General features: G+C 53.3%; 7 protein-coding genes across 7 annotated transcripts; 3 read left to right on the plus strand and 4 right to left on the minus strand.

Annotated features, from left to right (window-relative positions):
* Window positions 1-817: 817 nt before the first annotated feature.
* Window positions 818-2,257, minus strand: J4E82_010454 (uncharacterized protein; the record flags this gene model as incomplete). Its single annotated transcript, XM_051736666.1, has 3 exons — window positions 818-1,575; window positions 1,632-2,087; window positions 2,140-2,257. The coding sequence occupies 3 exons, from the start codon at window positions 2,255-2,257 to the stop codon at window positions 818-820; spliced, it is 1,332 nt and encodes a 443-aa protein (XP_051583570.1).
* A 1,749-nt stretch (window positions 2,258-4,006) lies between these two features.
* On the plus strand, window positions 4,007-4,648 carry J4E82_010455 (uncharacterized protein; the record flags this gene model as incomplete). Its single annotated transcript, XM_051736667.1, has 1 exon — window positions 4,007-4,648. One exon carries the CDS (start codon window positions 4,007-4,009, stop codon window positions 4,646-4,648), a length of 642 nt encoding a protein of 213 aa, XP_051583571.1.
* A 222-nt stretch (window positions 4,649-4,870) lies between these two features.
* J4E82_010456 (uncharacterized protein) lies at window positions 4,871-6,689 on the minus strand (the record flags this gene model as incomplete). The annotated part of the gene is made up of 2 exons (XM_051736668.1): window positions 4,871-5,352; window positions 5,411-6,689. 2 exons carry the CDS (start codon window positions 6,687-6,689, stop codon window positions 4,871-4,873), a joined length of 1,761 nt encoding a protein of 586 aa, XP_051583572.1.
* A 1,141-nt stretch (window positions 6,690-7,830) lies between these two features.
* J4E82_010457 (uncharacterized protein) lies at window positions 7,831-10,713 on the minus strand (the record flags this gene model as incomplete). The annotated part of the gene is made up of 3 exons (XM_051736669.1): window positions 7,831-9,645; window positions 9,693-10,370; window positions 10,534-10,713. The coding sequence occupies 3 exons, from the start codon at window positions 10,711-10,713 to the stop codon at window positions 7,831-7,833; spliced, it is 2,673 nt and encodes an 890-aa protein (XP_051583573.1).
* Window positions 10,714-11,532: 819 nt separating this feature from the next.
* On the plus strand, window positions 11,533-12,512 carry J4E82_010458 (uncharacterized protein; the record flags this gene model as incomplete). The annotated part of the gene is made up of 2 exons (XM_051736670.1): window positions 11,533-11,685; window positions 11,997-12,512. 2 exons carry the CDS (start codon window positions 11,533-11,535, stop codon window positions 12,510-12,512), a joined length of 669 nt encoding a protein of 222 aa, XP_051583574.1.
* A 171-nt stretch (window positions 12,513-12,683) lies between these two features.
* Window positions 12,684-13,550, minus strand: J4E82_010459 (uncharacterized protein; the record flags this gene model as incomplete). Its single annotated transcript, XM_051736671.1, has 4 exons — window positions 12,684-12,961; window positions 13,054-13,212; window positions 13,299-13,406; window positions 13,457-13,550. The coding sequence occupies 4 exons, from the start codon at window positions 13,548-13,550 to the stop codon at window positions 12,684-12,686; spliced, it is 639 nt and encodes a 212-aa protein (XP_051583575.1).
* A 384-nt stretch (window positions 13,551-13,934) lies between these two features.
* J4E82_010460 (uncharacterized protein) lies at window positions 13,935-14,724 on the plus strand (the record flags this gene model as incomplete). Its single annotated transcript, XM_051736672.1, has 2 exons — window positions 13,935-13,991; window positions 14,038-14,724. The coding sequence occupies 2 exons, from the start codon at window positions 13,935-13,937 to the stop codon at window positions 14,722-14,724; spliced, it is 744 nt and encodes a 247-aa protein (XP_051583576.1).
* Between the last annotated feature and the right edge of the window lie 760 nt (window positions 14,725-15,484).

The raw sequence follows: 15,484 nt of genomic DNA on the forward strand, positions 1-15,484 counted from the left end.
CCGGGTTTAAAACCATCCCATCAGCCAAGCAGATATGATGCAAAGACTGGTACTAGACAAGTCTTGCCCAGCTCGATGTTCCCAATAAGCCCATCTTGCGAGGCTATAGTCATCGACATGGTAATATAATGCTCGCAGGAAAACTCCACTATAGTCAGCATAAGCCCAATACTACTGGACCGCCATTGTGTAGCGCTTACAGGTACCCTGACCTCGAATACCGTTCCGGCAGTTGTGTGGAGAATTGTTGTACCCATATCCACATTCGCGCGGGGCATGCATGTAGTTCCCGGGAGAACCAATGGACCTTCCGTAACGGCTGGCTGCTACCTGTACATGATGCGGCAGTGACGGAAATGGACTAGCTCACCGTGCCACTGCTGCACTGCATCGAGCACTGCAGAGTGATATTATCGTTTCATTGTCTTTTTCGGATCTGAACCTTGCTTTAGTATCAAGCCGTGTATGATCTTCGCCTGCTCTTTCCAGTTCGTTCTGGCCTCTGATACTTTCCTCACGCCCCATAATCGAAGCCAAAACCAATTCAAGATCTTCCGTGCATTGCATGTTGACAAGCTGTTAGAAGACTATTACATTTCGGATTGTATTGAGCATATGCAACGAATCTAGAAGGAAACAGGATGTGGCAGGAAGACTGTCACAGACAAAAAGGAATTGCATGCACTATGCACAACATGACAACGAGGCCCCCATTTTCCCCAGTAAACAAAAATTGCAAGGCAAGGTATCGAACTCCAAAAACCGCAAAGACTGGCAGACATGAAAAAGGCGTGATGCAGCGGGAAAGGACATGCGTCTATAACGCCATGAGTCCGACGATAGCGACAACAATGGCAAAGACGGAGCCACCCATACGGCTCAGACCAGGCTGGACAACGGATCCAGCACCCATGCTGGAGCCACCCTGAATGAACTGGCCTTCAGCGGTAGCACCACTAGAAGAACCGGTTTCGGCAGCGGGAGAGTTCGGGTTCGCAGCGGTGCTGGTCTGCTCGACTTCTCGACCGGCACCGCCTCCAGGGTTACCACCAGGTACCATGGCAACATCGGTAGCCTTTGAGTCGTCGTTGTCCTTGGCTTCACCCGGGTTCTCGCCTGTGCCCATGAGCGAGCCCAGGACGACTACATCGTCGGTGATGGCGACGGTGTTGTTGGTGCCAGCTTCGTCTGTGTACTTGTACGTCTTCTTGCCCTTGATCTGGGCTCCCTCTGGTGGGTCGTAGCAGTCGACTGTGACTTCTGAGAAGCGGGCGGCGTAGTATCCGTTGGTCATGTAGGGCGAGTTCCAGTCGATCTCACCTCCTGCCCAGTCGATTGTTCCCTTTTCGTTGGTGGGTAGACCGGCGGGCCAGAGGGAGAGCATGACGCGGGCAGGTGTCTGAGGGTAGGAGTAGCGACCAGATGTCTTGTTCCATGTCGATTCGCGCTCCAGGGTGCGTTGAGTTTTGCCGTTGATAGTCCATGTAAGGGTGTCTTCCTTCCAGTCAACGCAGTATTCGTGCATGGATTCAACAGTGTTGGAGTCAGGTACAGTAAGGTTTTCACCGTTGGTGTCTGGATTCGTGTTAGTCTTGTACGATGGGACTTGGGCGGATTGTAGGACTACTTACACACTGTAACACCTTGCGAGTAGTAGTTGGACTGTACGTGGCCTGTGTCTACACCAACCCACTCGAAATCAATCTCGTCCTTGACATCCGACATGAGAATGAAGGCGGTGACAACACCCTTGCCCTGCGCTGTGCTCAGCTTGGCGCAGATCTTGCCGTACCAAACGTAGTAGGTAGAGGCCAGAAGTGTTCCGACTGTGCCTTGTGCCATGGTCAAGAGGGTGGATTTCTCCTTGGTCTTGGGGTCTGTGTAGATGGTGGGCATGCCCTGCGACTGCCAGTTGATCTTGGATGCATCTCCCAGGTACTTGTCGATGGTCTGCACATCGTCCAGGCTGTCTAGCGAATATGTTCCAGATTTGCATACAGGGCCGGGGACGCACGAGTCGAACGAGTGTGACATGAGAGGGTCGCAGCCACCGAGGCAGAAAGCGCCGACACCGCAGTCGCCGTATACTGCGCGCTTGTTAGCACCATTTTCACCACAATGCGCCTTGGCAGGACGTACGAGAGCAGCAGGGAGTGTCCTGAGGGCAGTGGCTATCTTTTGTGCATTTTGCTCCTGCGAGCGCTGTGCCTGCGAATATTGTGGCCGCAAAGGCGGCGGACAGTAGACTTCGTACCATGGCTTCGGACCGTTTGCGGGATCTTCGATGTCGTGTAAGCACTTTATCGTCGGCAAGTGGAGTCGCGGCGCGATCAAGACAATGGTATCACGACGTCTCCCTCACTCGTCGTGGGTCGCTCTTTTGGCCTTGGCTGGGTGAAACGGCAGGTGTAGGGGTCCCGGGTGCAGTGCGGCGAGGCAAAGGGTGCACGCGTGAAATATCCGTCGTGTGTGTTCCCCTGAGACGGGATGGCGCGGTTTCGGCAAGCGAGTGTGAGGTTTGAAGAAACCAGGAATTAAGCTGTCGGGTTAGTAAAGCGAAGGTGGTCCCGAGGGATAAGAAAGATGGACGGAAGAGATGGACGGAGGCAGGAGCGAGCGGCGACACTCTCTTTGAAGAAGGGGTGGCCCGAGGCGTGGGCAGATACGGGGCACCATCCACACACGATCACGCTAGCCCGCAACCTCACGGAAAGGCTAGCCGCTTGTGTCGTGTGTTAAATGCATTGGTTGCATTGGCGCGTTGGCGTCACGTACAATCGTTGCTTTCATCACCCTCTCGAGCACTCTCACACGCGGTAAAACTCATGAGACAGTCGTCATGTTTTACCCCTCGAAAAACAATTTCTGTCAGCTATCAACTGCCCTGCATTGGCCTGCCCTGACGATCCTGGTGTTGCGCACCGCTATCGCCACCCTGCATCTATCGATAACCGCTAGGGGCTATAATTGGCTCACCCTGCAGGACCCTCGCGCCCCACGTGCTTTGTTTCCCCATGAAAAATCCTGGTATCCCATCGTCATACTTTACTCTCAATTTTTCCTGTCTCAGGTTGTACAGCTGTCGCGCATTGCCTTGTCGCCGGTATCGTGGCACTGTGCTGTTGTTTGCGGGGTGCCACCCGTACGTTTGGGATAGACTCCGCTTCCGCTGGAGCGGCACAACACGAGCAAATTGCACGTCGCCTGATCACCAACATCTGCCTTGTCATCACGCTACATCTTTAGACCGACTAAGAATAACCCGTGTCATTGAAGATCACTTCGATAAGAGACTTAGCCATCGACCTAATAACAAAGACGAGCATTGTAAATGCCGCTGAAATCACTCCGAGACTGCGGAGACTACCACCAGCCTTCGCTCCTACCTCCCAAGCCAGCCTGAGAATCTGACGACAATAGCGGAAATATAGGTAACGGGCTCTTAGTCTGCCCCTGGAACCTTTTAGGAATTGCGGTTTCCTTCCCTCAAGTTTACGAAATGAAATCCATTCATCGTTCTCGTCAGTAGTGGCCTTCCAATCAAGCTCTGGCAGTTGTTGTCGAAGATCCTGAATTCGGTTTCTTGGGCATCTGAGTTGACCCATACTTGCGCTTCGCTTTTCGATATCAGACCCTGTAGAGGAGGAGATATGAAGTCAGCACATCACCCTACGCTAGCGTTCGACGCACGTGGGGCGCTCTCCTCGCACCCATAATCAACGGCACTTCTAACATGACATTCTATCACTATAAAGAGCTTTTGGCGTCACCCCAGGACACTTATAATGGTAGCTAGACGTCTAAAAACATGTGTGGTAATGAGCTTGAGACGAAGAAGCTGCAGTGTAATCATCGTACCTCGGTACTTTCTCCGCCCTCTTCACTCTTCGCCGTGAACGCAGCCAGCTCGCACTACCGTCGCACGACCCGCCATCTCGCCCATCTTCCAAGTCTCCTATCAGGAACCTTGACTGTTGTTCTCATCCCTTCACACTGACGCATCTATATGTCCTTCCTTCTCCACGGCAGCACCGGACACACAGGCATGGGATGGGTCGACCTCGTCCCGCGAGCGGGCAAACTCCACATCGGCGGTCTTTACGCTTTGTACCAAGGCGACCTGATAGACAAAGCAGGCATAACTCACGTCCTCTCAGTAATAGACTACGATCCATTACTCCAAGAGAAATTTCAACATTTGAAACATTTCCACATCCGCTCAGAGGATCACCCTAATACAGACCTCCTGCAATACTTCCCGGATGCCGTTGCATACATCGACTCGGCACTCAACAAGGAAGATGGAGGCGTTTTTGTCCATTGCGCAATGGGAAAATCACGGTCTGCGGCGATGGTTTGCGCGTACCTGATGTGGAAGTACGAATTGACTCCCAAGGCGGCGTTGGAGCAGTTGTGTGAGGGGCGACCGATTTGCGATCCAAACCCCGGATTCAAAGAACAGTTGAAGGTTTGGGGCAGCATGTGTGGGGCAGGTAATGAAGAGGAGAGGAGGAAGATATATGAAAAGTGGGAAAAGAGCAGGTTCACAGGGGAGGTGTGGGAGTGGGAGGCTCGGTTGAACGACAGGGAGAGGGAGAAGAAGGAGCAAGATTTAGGAAGACAGTCAAGAGTCGTACCAAAACTATAGAACTCCGTTGCATCACCCCATCAAAGGTTTCGCGGGATATCACTTTTGGTCAAAATTCTGCAATCACCGAAGATTGTACTTTAAGAATTCTCAGATGACATTATTAATGGATACGTCTATACAGCTACTCAAGGACGTCTTGAGATCATACGCGTATCGGAGCGTGTTGGGTAGTCTAGCTCTACGCCTCCAACTAACAACCGCCATCCCCACGTCCAATCTCTATCCCTTCCATGGCTTCGAGTGTCCCTTCTTCGGCTTGTAACACGGCAACCAGCTCGTCAGCGCACTCCTGAACAAGCGTTGGCTGACCGGTCCATCCGCGACCGTAACACCCGTCGTCCTAAAATCAAAGCAATGCTCCGCATCCCTCAGTACCAGCCCAAACAACTCATGCTTGCTAGTCTTCTTTCCACACTTGGGTACATCCTGAATGACCTGCACGCCCTTGGGGGCGAACGGCTCAGCAGAAGCAGGCGATAGGGTGCGCCACGGGTCAAATTCACCGTTCGACCAGTACGTGTTTGAAGGGCGGATGTCCCAGCCTCCGAACACCTTGTTGGTGCGCGAAGTGTTTGGCCAGTCTGGGAAGAGGGAACGTGGAGCATCGGGGAATTGGCGGTGGCAGATGTCGTGTTGGTGTTGGAGAGAGTTGTACTTTGAGACGAGTTGTTGAGGGCCAAGGTTGGCAGATTGGAAATATCCTAGATAAGTGTTAACATGATTGATGCAAGGAGAGAAGGTGAGAAAAAGAACACATACCCCACTGTGTGCAGTACTGCCATGTCCAGCTAATCATCGCCGGATCCGTGAACTTGCGGTTCAAATCACAATCACCAGTTGTGTTGAGCTTTCCTGAGCACTCCGTCTCGAGATAGCTGTTGACATTGGGAAGGAAAGCAGGGAAGCTCGCCCATCGGTCCGTGGTCCACTTGGCACCCTTGCTCTTCGCCCAACCCTCCTTGGGTGCAGTAGCATTCGTCTTGGGATCCGTCTCGATGAAATCGCAGAAGCGACGCAGACCTGCCGCTCCACCTTCCATACCGTAAGACTGCCATACGTAGAAGATGGTGGTGAGCGCATCAGCAAAAGTAGCATGCGAGTTCTTCGCAGCTCCAAGACCAAGGAATTGCTCCTTCAGCTTCGCAGCTGCACTCTGGTCAGAATCCATGATCTTGTCCATGTAGCGGACGGAAGCCTGGATATCGGCAGAGCAGTTTCCGAAACCCTTTGCGTTCATACCGCGCCACACAGGGTCAAAGTAGAAACTCTGGTCAACGGAAGCCTCAACGGGGGCTGAGGAGGCCCAAGACGCGTAAATTGTGTCGGGGTACATGTTACGCATAAAAGCAGCCCTCATGCCGGGGTACGAACCACCCACGAAGACCCATGGCGTCTTGTCGGGTGTAAGTGTAGCGTTGATACCTGTCCTCTTGAACTGCTTCGCAAAGCGATCAACATCTGCCAGCGATTGCTCCGTCGTCAGGAACTCGAATGCCTCGGGTGGCGTGTTAACGTCAATGGGCGTGGGTGTCGAGTTTCCATAGAAGCGATGCTCCCACACGATTCCAATGCCGCCAAACTCATCCACAAGCTGCTTGAAGAAACTTGTCTCGTTTTGCAACCTGAAGAGAGCATTTGGCTCTGCGTTCGCCTCGCCCACGTCGTAGACAAAGACGGGACCACCGGCTTTGTACCCGCTCGCGGCAACCCAGTACCTGTTGAAGAAGGTGCCTTGGTAGGAATAATCCTGGTTCTTCTTCTGGGCGAAGTTGTCAATGGGGAGTTCGACATATTCCGGGGTGATGGTTTCCGCTTTGGCGGCAGCTACGACCGTGCTGTCGGCTGTAGTCGCAACCTTGAGGGATTTGAGAGCTGTAAAATCGATCTCGGGGTTGTCGAGTGTGGCCATTGGCGTGCCATCAGGGTTCATGCCCATATCGGCAAGCAGGTTAAACTTGCGTTGAATGGCCGCATTCATGGCATTGGTGCCCTGCAATAGCGCAAGGGCCACCGCCGCGATAGATGCTGAGGACCGCATGCTGGCGACGGAGAGGAAGACACGGAGTGTGACGGAAGAGTAACAATCTCCAACTCACAGCCCAATCGCAACTGCTCAAACGACAACAACAACTCGAGGAAGAGGAGCAACGCGAACCGACGGTCAATCAACCCTCCAAACCGGGAGCAAGCCATATATACATACCGCGTGCAAACCACGCTTTCCCCATTTTACCTTTCATCCCTTGCCGTGCATCCATGGACCAGGAAAACGATCAGCAGGCGGCCTAACAACACTCGCCTCATTACCGGTACAGTTCGTTGTGCGCCTGTTAAACCGCAGATAGCACCGAAACCAAAAAGCTTGGTAGATCTTGTGTACTGGTCGCGTACCGCCATTGCCAAAGAGAGAAGGAGGTTTGTGTAGTGACCAAGCGTGGTGGATCGAAGCACAGGAAGCTTATCGGGCCTTGATTCGCGAAGTGGAAGGTCGATAACCGTTCATTGGTGGGGTTGTGCCAAGCGAACAAGCCGGCTGCCTCCTTTAGCCTAGGTTTAATTGCTAGATTGATGCGCCTTGCGCAGGGTCTGGTGAGCACTGTGGCTTTGAGCCGACGGCCGGGTAGTAGACGGCGGTCAATCTATCCAGATGTGGTCTGGAAGACGGTGGAGGTAGATCGCGTGGCGAGGAGTTCGGCCGATGTCTATATTTGTAGGCAAAGGAGAACATGTTGAAGAAAACGGTTGGTATGATATAACCACAATCGTTGATCTGGGAGCGTGCACGTTGAAATTATGATTATTTTTCATGTTCACGAATTGATCTCGTTCTTTGCTTGCTACATAGCAACCAGTCAACACACCTCCAGTGACAACACATCTGCGACCAGCTAACCGACATTGGCCGGTCGGTCATATCACCATCTCTCTCCGAAAAACGGATCCTATTTCTCCAAGCCAGTATCATACACAAAAGAAAGAAGTCCTCCAATTAATATTACCAAAGCGTGCAGCTTGCAGAAGAGCCGCTTCATATAATCTTACATTAACCCCACAAAGTGGTCCAGATGCCGGGTATCGAAGATTGCCATGCCACGACGCCGGACCGGAAAGTATCAAATACCCATGTATATTAGCCGAAGGTACACAGCCTTCTTGTTATACGATGTATTGTTCCCAGCTCAATGTTGAGCCATGTGGTTGCTGCCATTGGCGGCATTCGGGAACTGGATTTCTGGCCAATGACTCGGAGCGTGGCCCTGAACCCCAGATGTTTGAACGAGCCCTTGGCCATCACTTCCGGTCCCTTGGGATCCGGAATCTCGACCCAGGGTCATGAGGGTTGTAGCTGTATTTAGGTACTCGCCGGGCTGGCCCTGTTGTGGCTGCATATACGCTCGTGTCCATTGACTCCAGTCCTGAGCTGCGTACCCATTGGTCGAATATGTGGGCTGGTGACCGCTATTGGCAATTTGAGCGTTACTGTAGGCATACGCATCGGTAGAAGGCTGCGAAATGCTGCCGGAGGCTGCTGCTGCCAACGCTGCTGCATGGCTCACATGCATGTTCGTCTCATCGCCACTGCTGTATGCTTGTTGTTCGTAAACCCTATTTGTCTGTTGAGGCATAGGCATGGGGGTTCCGAGATTGTATGGATGTGTGGTGCTTCCTGACAGATTGTTGTATGCTCCCGACTGTGAAGTGAGGGTAGGGTCTGTAGGTCCACTGGATGGTGTTGTATATTGTTCCCGATATCCGCTGTTGTCATACGTGGAGGCAGTGGACGCCGAGCGGGGAGCCTGCATCGCCACACGAGCGAGAGACTCGGTCGCAGTGCGTTTGACAATGCTGTCGTTGATATTACCAAGCGACTGATCGACGATTCTTGCAATGGCATGTTTGAGCTTGTTCCCAGATCCTAAGAAATGATCGCACTCGCCAAGCACATTGACCCAAGCTGCCATGTCAGCTTTGAGTTTAGTCATGTCCACAGGCGACATCTGATCTTGCCTCATAGACTGAATGAAGAGGGTTGTGAATGCAGCCGCGATGTACACGACTGTGTTTATCCAGGGAATGTCCAGACTCTTCTTCTCCATCATCATTGTACAGTTCTGCAACATCTTCCGCGATGCGGTTAAGCACTTGTCCAAGTTGGAACTGAGTATGGCCGGGTCAGTAGATCTACAAACACCAGGATGGTGCAGGAGTAAGTTGAACGCCTGGTACCAGTATTCCAGATAAAGTGCGAAAATATGATCGTCCTCGGACGCGTGCGACGGATCGCGCAACTCGTAGGGGATTTCCTCTTTCCATTGCTGTATGCCGACTTCAAGGCGTTTCAGGCTCTCCACGTATGCTTTTGGCGAGTGCCGCACAGCATAGATAGTCTTGTAGAGTTCCATCTCCCAGACGGTGTATTTGGCAACTTGAATGCCCACTTGAAACGAGCATTGGTGAAACGAGTCCAGCTTGGCTCCTTCGCCAGGAAGGCAGTCATTCATGGGTTCTGGGAATTCGACGTCGATGTCATCTCTGCTAATGGGTATGGGCCGTCCAAGTTTCCCGTTCAGATTGACAAGTAGCGCGTGTACGGTCCAGTAGACTCGCTTTCTCATCTCAATATCCAGCTTGGTCAGTTCCCCTGCGCCGTCGGCCCAGACCTTGACAGATCTGTGTAGGCCAAGTTGTACTGCGAACAGATAGACAGTCGAAGTCATGATCCATGCTGCACCAGGCTTTGGAAAGTTTCGGAGATGGTGGCATATCATACCCAGGGCTTGGACGTCTTGCCAGCCGTGATTGCCACGGATGAGCTCCTTGTAAAAGCTCGCCGCATAAAGATAATGGGCATGCGAGTCGTCTAGCATAGTGCTACCACTCTGTTGGTTGTTTCGGGTCGCAATCTGGTAGGTGATGGTCGCGAGCATCAAATGTACAGCTACAATCTCGGGCGCAGAAGGGACGAAGCTGGGGTCATTGCCAAATCTCCAGATCTGTGTGTGTTAGCATGATGACATGTGGCAGCAGGAGCGTATCGTACCAGTTCCATAAAGGTAGGCTTGTGCACAAACATTGTGTAGGGGTTTAGCGACCGCAGATACCAGATGGCGTACTCTTGCAGCTCGCCGTATGCCGGTAGTGGCGGCTCCTCGACATGTTGACCGCCAATAGTGACGTTGACCAGGGTCGTGTAGGACATGGGAGAGCTTTCATACTCAGCCTCCCCCGTCATGAAGTCTGTGATGTTGATTTCGGTGCCGAAGATTGACAGTGATGTGCCCTTGATGTGACTCAGGAGTGCATCTCCAGCCGCAACGCCGAGGTAGTTGTCGCCAATAGAACCGTGCTTGAATTGAGGCAGAGATTCGATCTTGACCGGAGTGCCAGCGGGGACGTAGCCTGGTAGTGGGGAGGTGCTTGTCCGCCGCGGTCCATCGTTCCAAGCTTGGCCGTCGTTGGAGGCTGAAGACCATGGATGGCTGGGTGGTTGCAAGGCGTTGTAGGCAGGTGGCGCGCGGGGTTCGATATGGTTTTCCTTCAGCTGGGCCTGGAGGTCAGCGATGTGGGCGCGCAGGTACGAGTTCTCCGACTCCATGGCCTCCGCGTGGCCGCGTACTGTGGCGCGTCCGGTGATTCGGTCGGTGGTGCGACATGGCGTCCTGTTCTGCTCGCATGGTGTGCATCCTTCGGGTCGGCCGTCGCAGCGGATCTTGCGCACCTGTGGTGGTTGTTAGTTTGTTTGTTTGCTGGACGACATGTAAGAGGAAGGCGCGTCGCAATGACGTCGCAGGCGCGACGAAATGCTTGTGCGATGCGACTTGCCCCATTGACCTGGTGAAGCATCCATCTCCATCTCCCCCGTGGCAATGTGTAAGACGTACCTTGCACCGATCGCACGCCTGACCCGTCCGCTTGGAGTCGGCGAGCTTCTTCTTGACCGAGCCGGAAAAGTCATTGTTGTTGGACGGGCGGTGTTGTGGACTCAGCGGGTCTTGATGCTCGATTCGCTGGATCTTGGAGACAAGATTGGGGTCATCGTCCGGGGGTCGCTTGGTGGCCATACTTTTCGTAATGCACGTCGAAACAGGAACGAGACGGGAAATGCCGATGGAGAAGACCGATGCAAGTAAACCCAGCAAAGGTGGTGCGCCTCGGGTGGCTTGCGACTATCACCTGTCAAACGAAAGACACATGACTTTTAGCCTCGAGTTTTCTGGCTGCTGGGGAATTGAGCGTCGCGGCGATCCAGCGCGACCTCTGAAGCAGTCTGTAGTCCGGTCTGCGAAGAGAGTGAAGGAAGAGGTGAGGTTTGGCTGCGCTGGGAGTGAAAGGGTGCGATTGAAAGCGCGTTTCTCGGCGATGCCTGCAAGGGAACAGGCCCATTCTCCGCAAGCCCTCAGCTATCGACTCCAGTCCGTCCTTTATTGGCCACACACTGCCTTGAAACCTTGACCTCCAGACGGCTGTGACGGTGCCTGCCCTGACATATTCGGCGAATTTAGTTTGTTCTGCTGCCGATCGACACGATGATCCGTCCTGATTCGCCATAGGTTCTGCTTTCTCTGGGACTAACTCATAGCTTGGCCGTCCCCGCTCCTGCCCAAAGCGGCCCTCGAGCTTTAGACTCACCCACGATCTGGTATCCTTGGAGATTGCCAATGCAAATCGGTCTGACGAACCGCCTAGCATCATCTAGAGGGACATCACAGCTACCGTCATCCAACACAGTCACCGCTACCACGCAACCAACGAAACATTCCAAACGACCGAGCCCCTCGTCTAGGCCTTCCATTTCCGACTAGGTTCCAACTCCGACCTGGTGCATATCAACACCCAAACTTACGCCCACATCAAAATCACGCCAACACACAAGGCACCTCATGGCGTCCGTGCGAACCTTCTCATTGCCGCACTACGAGGCCTACCCTGTCCACGTGGCTCTTTTCAAGGATGTCAAAAACGCCTCCTTCCTGAGGCGTCAATTACTCGAAGCCAATCCAGACTACGACTATGCCTTCTTGGATGGATCCATGGTAGGTCATGGTTCACTACCTGTTCATTGCTTTTTCTCGTTACCAGCATCACTTTTTCATCAACGATGATGCCAGCCACCCCCCGCAATGACATGCCAGGGTCGCTGAGTCATCTGAGATGCAATCTTGAACTTTAATTGTTTTCTTGTGATAAGATCCTACGGGGTGTGTAATATTTTATCCTCGTATCAACATGGATAGATATGCTGGAGCGAAGCATTGTGGCTTCTGGTCAAGCTAGCTAGATACTCCATCTCATCTCAGCACTAATTTGAGCACCTCAACATGATATTAACACATTTGCCCCCTAGATACTCACACCCCATCACCTCCTCTCTGCCACCTTCCTCGCCCTCCACGGCCACTTGACCCACCGCGCAAAAACACGAACTCCCCATTCCGAACTAGTTTTTCGCCTCTCACCCAACAACAATATCGGAGAGTCCTATAAGAAATTTGGCATCGCCGATACCACCACCGCGCTCATTGCCGTTAAACTACCTTTGTCTCCATCATCCACTGCGTCAACAGATGAAAAGTCTACTTACGAAAAGGATGAGAGTATCACGAATGAGAGCGTAAGTTCGCATTTGGGAAGTGCGGTAGAGGGAACTAGTGTGGAGTTGGGAGAGACAGGGGAGGAGTTGGGTATGTGGTGTGATGTTGACAAGGTGAGGAAGGTGTACAAATTGGGTGGAGATGGTGGGAAGAAGGGTAAGAAAGGCGCAGTTAATGGGGATGGTGGTGACGTAGAGAGGAGGAAAGCGGAGGAAAAGAAGGACATCGAAAGCGTTGTTCTAGGTATTATTGCCCTGAAAGGGTCGTGAAAAGGGATGGGATCGTATGAGAGATGATGAGACGACAGTATACGAGCACCACAGACGTATGAGTAGAACACACGATTCAACTCAAAGAAACTTCTCTCCAGCTATGCCACAGGTCTTCGCGACCATATAGATATATCTACACTCCATAATCTATGACAAAGGCACCAAAGCTTAAACCTCCATGTATTCGGGCTTGAGGAAGTCGGCCATGTTCTTGGGCCTGGGGTATTGGTTCAAGTCGTGGTGGTGATCGTCGTGGCCGTGAGCGTCGTCTGCAGGACCAACGTACTTCATCTCGTAGACGGATCCACACTCCATGCAGCGAGACTTGGGCTCCTCGCGGGTAAGAGTGATCCAGAGCACGTTGTGAGAGTCGGCGGGAAAACCAGTGCAACCAACGTATTGCTCGTTACCAGCGGAGTTGACGGTGATGGGGTCCTCCATCGTGCCTGCGGTTTATCAGCATCACATCACACCACCGGGAGCCTAAAACCGCGCAACACGCATGTTCCTTCATCTTCCGGGGGGTAGCATCACGTACCGAGACGGCTGGCGTCCAATGGCCTCATGTCGAAGATGTCGATACCCTGCATCTTTCCGAGAATTTCGAGACGCTCAAGACCGGTGGCCTGCTCGGCATCGGTGGGGACGGTACCGGGCTGCGCACCGGGGGGCAGAAGGTCGGCCTCGGACTTGATTTCTACAGAATTGGCCTCGTCAGCAATTGATGGTTTCGGCCTGTCGTAGCCGCGGCGGTGCGGATGACGAGGTGCGGGCGCAACATACGGTCGAGCTTCTTGAAGCCGGCGAGGACGCTGGGGGAGTCGGCCGAGTGGCCGGTCTCCTTCTGCGCAATGTTGCTCTCCTTAGCCTCCTTGCTCTCGGTGGACTCCCCTGCTATGGTGTCAATGGCACATCGTACGATAGCTCCTCTCGAGACATACAGCGAGCAAAGGTGGTGGTGAAGGTGCGGCGGGTCGCAATGGCGCGGGGGGCCGCACGCCTTGCTGCGGCGATAGCAGAGCGCTGGACGAACATGACGGGAACGATTGGGTGGAGTGGAGAGGGTGGGCGTGGTTATCGAGCTGGTGATGTTCTTCAGTCGTGAATTGACGAGCCGACGGCAGAGGCTTGGCGCTGCGATTAGGTAAGGCATGCCACAGAACGCTGCATTGGCTGCCACACCTGAGAGTCGTTGATTCATCAACTGCTCCTTCCTGAACAGCTTGCACGGGAACTACAGCATATGTATGCAGCACTATTGACTGCGCTACTTTGATTTTAGACGTTCAGGAATCCTTATAAAGGTGTCTTGTGCGACTGCGTTATCTTTGCTAACCTCGAGACCTCTTACTCCCACCAACTGCTAAACAGATCCTCCTGCTGACACCTATTTACCTCTTTTCGAACAGCTAATCAACCATGGCCTTCAAACCAGCACTCGTCATTGTCGACGTGCAGGAAGACTTCTGCCCACCAGTGAGTGGCCATGTGTGGTGAGAAGGCCTCGTACTGATAAGTCCAGAACGGGGCACTGGCAGTGACAGGTGGACGCGACATCGTACCCACAATCAACGAGTTCCTTACGTATCCGTTTGTTCTCAAAGTCGCGACCAAAGACTTCCATCCCCAAGATCACATCTCGTTCGCATCGAATCACTCCGCGCCGAACAACAAACCCTTCGAATCGACGTTCGTCATCAAAAACCCAGAGAACCCAGACGAGACGCAAGAAACACGACTATGGCCCGACCATTGTGTGCAGGGGACAAAAGGCTCTGAGCTGCTGCCCGAGCTCCACGTCAGTAAAGTGGACCATGTAGTCGAGAAGGGCCAGGACAAGCGCGTGGAGATGTACTCTGCATTTGCGGATCCGTTCAAGAGTCATGTGGCTAAGAGCAATCTCGCAGACACACTGCGCAAAGCTGGAATCACCGACGTCTACGTAGTAGGCCTTGCAGCCGACTACTGCGTGAAGTTCACTGCGATTGATGCACAGAAGGAGGGCTTCAAAACGTGGGTGGTGGGCGACGCGACGAAGGCGGTGGATCCGTCAGCGATGGAACAGGTTCACAAGGAATACGAGAAGACCGGAGTCACGGTCATAGGTAAGGACGACGCGCAAATGCGGAAGGTCAAGGAGCAAGCGCAGCGGACGCAGGACCAGGACGCGAAAGACGCAGGGAAGGCTGGCGAGAGCGTGTTGGACTAGACCCAGCACTCCATAGACGAATGGCGAATTTCAGATAGCGTGTATCCTACAGGACAGCATGTGATTTGAGGGAGCATCGAGGTCATGATTTCCTAGTTCTCAGCGCCGGCGCACTCGGAATGCAGACGCGTACTAGAACCGGGTACTTTGTCCACGTCGAAGAAACAAGCGGCCCGGGCTCCACTCCATGTCAAGCCACTGTTCCTGGAATCGCAGGTAGAGAGTATTCGGAAACAAAGACTGCTCCGAGCCGTGCCGCATGCGCGTGTCGCGTACTTCGTATGGTGCACTGACATGTGCCGACTGCGGGGCAGCAGACGTGCAGAAACACAGCCTGGCGATCTCTATATTAGGGCAAGTCACATGAATGCGCAAAAGACTGTATGCCATGTCGCCTGGCCTTTGTGTCCCCTCATTGCATGCTCTTTCCACGGTCGAGCGTTGTTGATGTTTACACTTTGCCGCCAAACAAGTTCAACGCGCGGGGTCGCTAGTTTTTGTGAAGCGCCCATCGTCATTGCTGAGACTAGAGCTCACTCTCGCCGGCACCCGAAGCACCAAGACAACCTCTGCCGATACCTGGCTGCCTGGTCCTAGCCACCTCGCCTCCAAGACTTGCTCCTCCCTCTTCTCCTTCTCTCTCACTTTTGCGGCGAACAATCACGATGCCGCATCTCCCTATAGTCTCCAAGCACCGCCGGTCGTCGGTCAACAGTGCGTCATGTCCCTTGTTCCGGTCGTACCGACTCTTCCGACTCTG

The sequence above is a fragment of the Alternaria postmessia genome (genome assembly GCF_024291825.1).
Source record: "Alternaria postmessia strain BMP 2775 chromosome Unknown scaffold_127, whole genome shotgun sequence".
Classification (NCBI taxonomy): domain Eukaryota; kingdom Fungi; phylum Ascomycota; class Dothideomycetes; order Pleosporales; family Pleosporaceae; genus Alternaria; species Alternaria postmessia.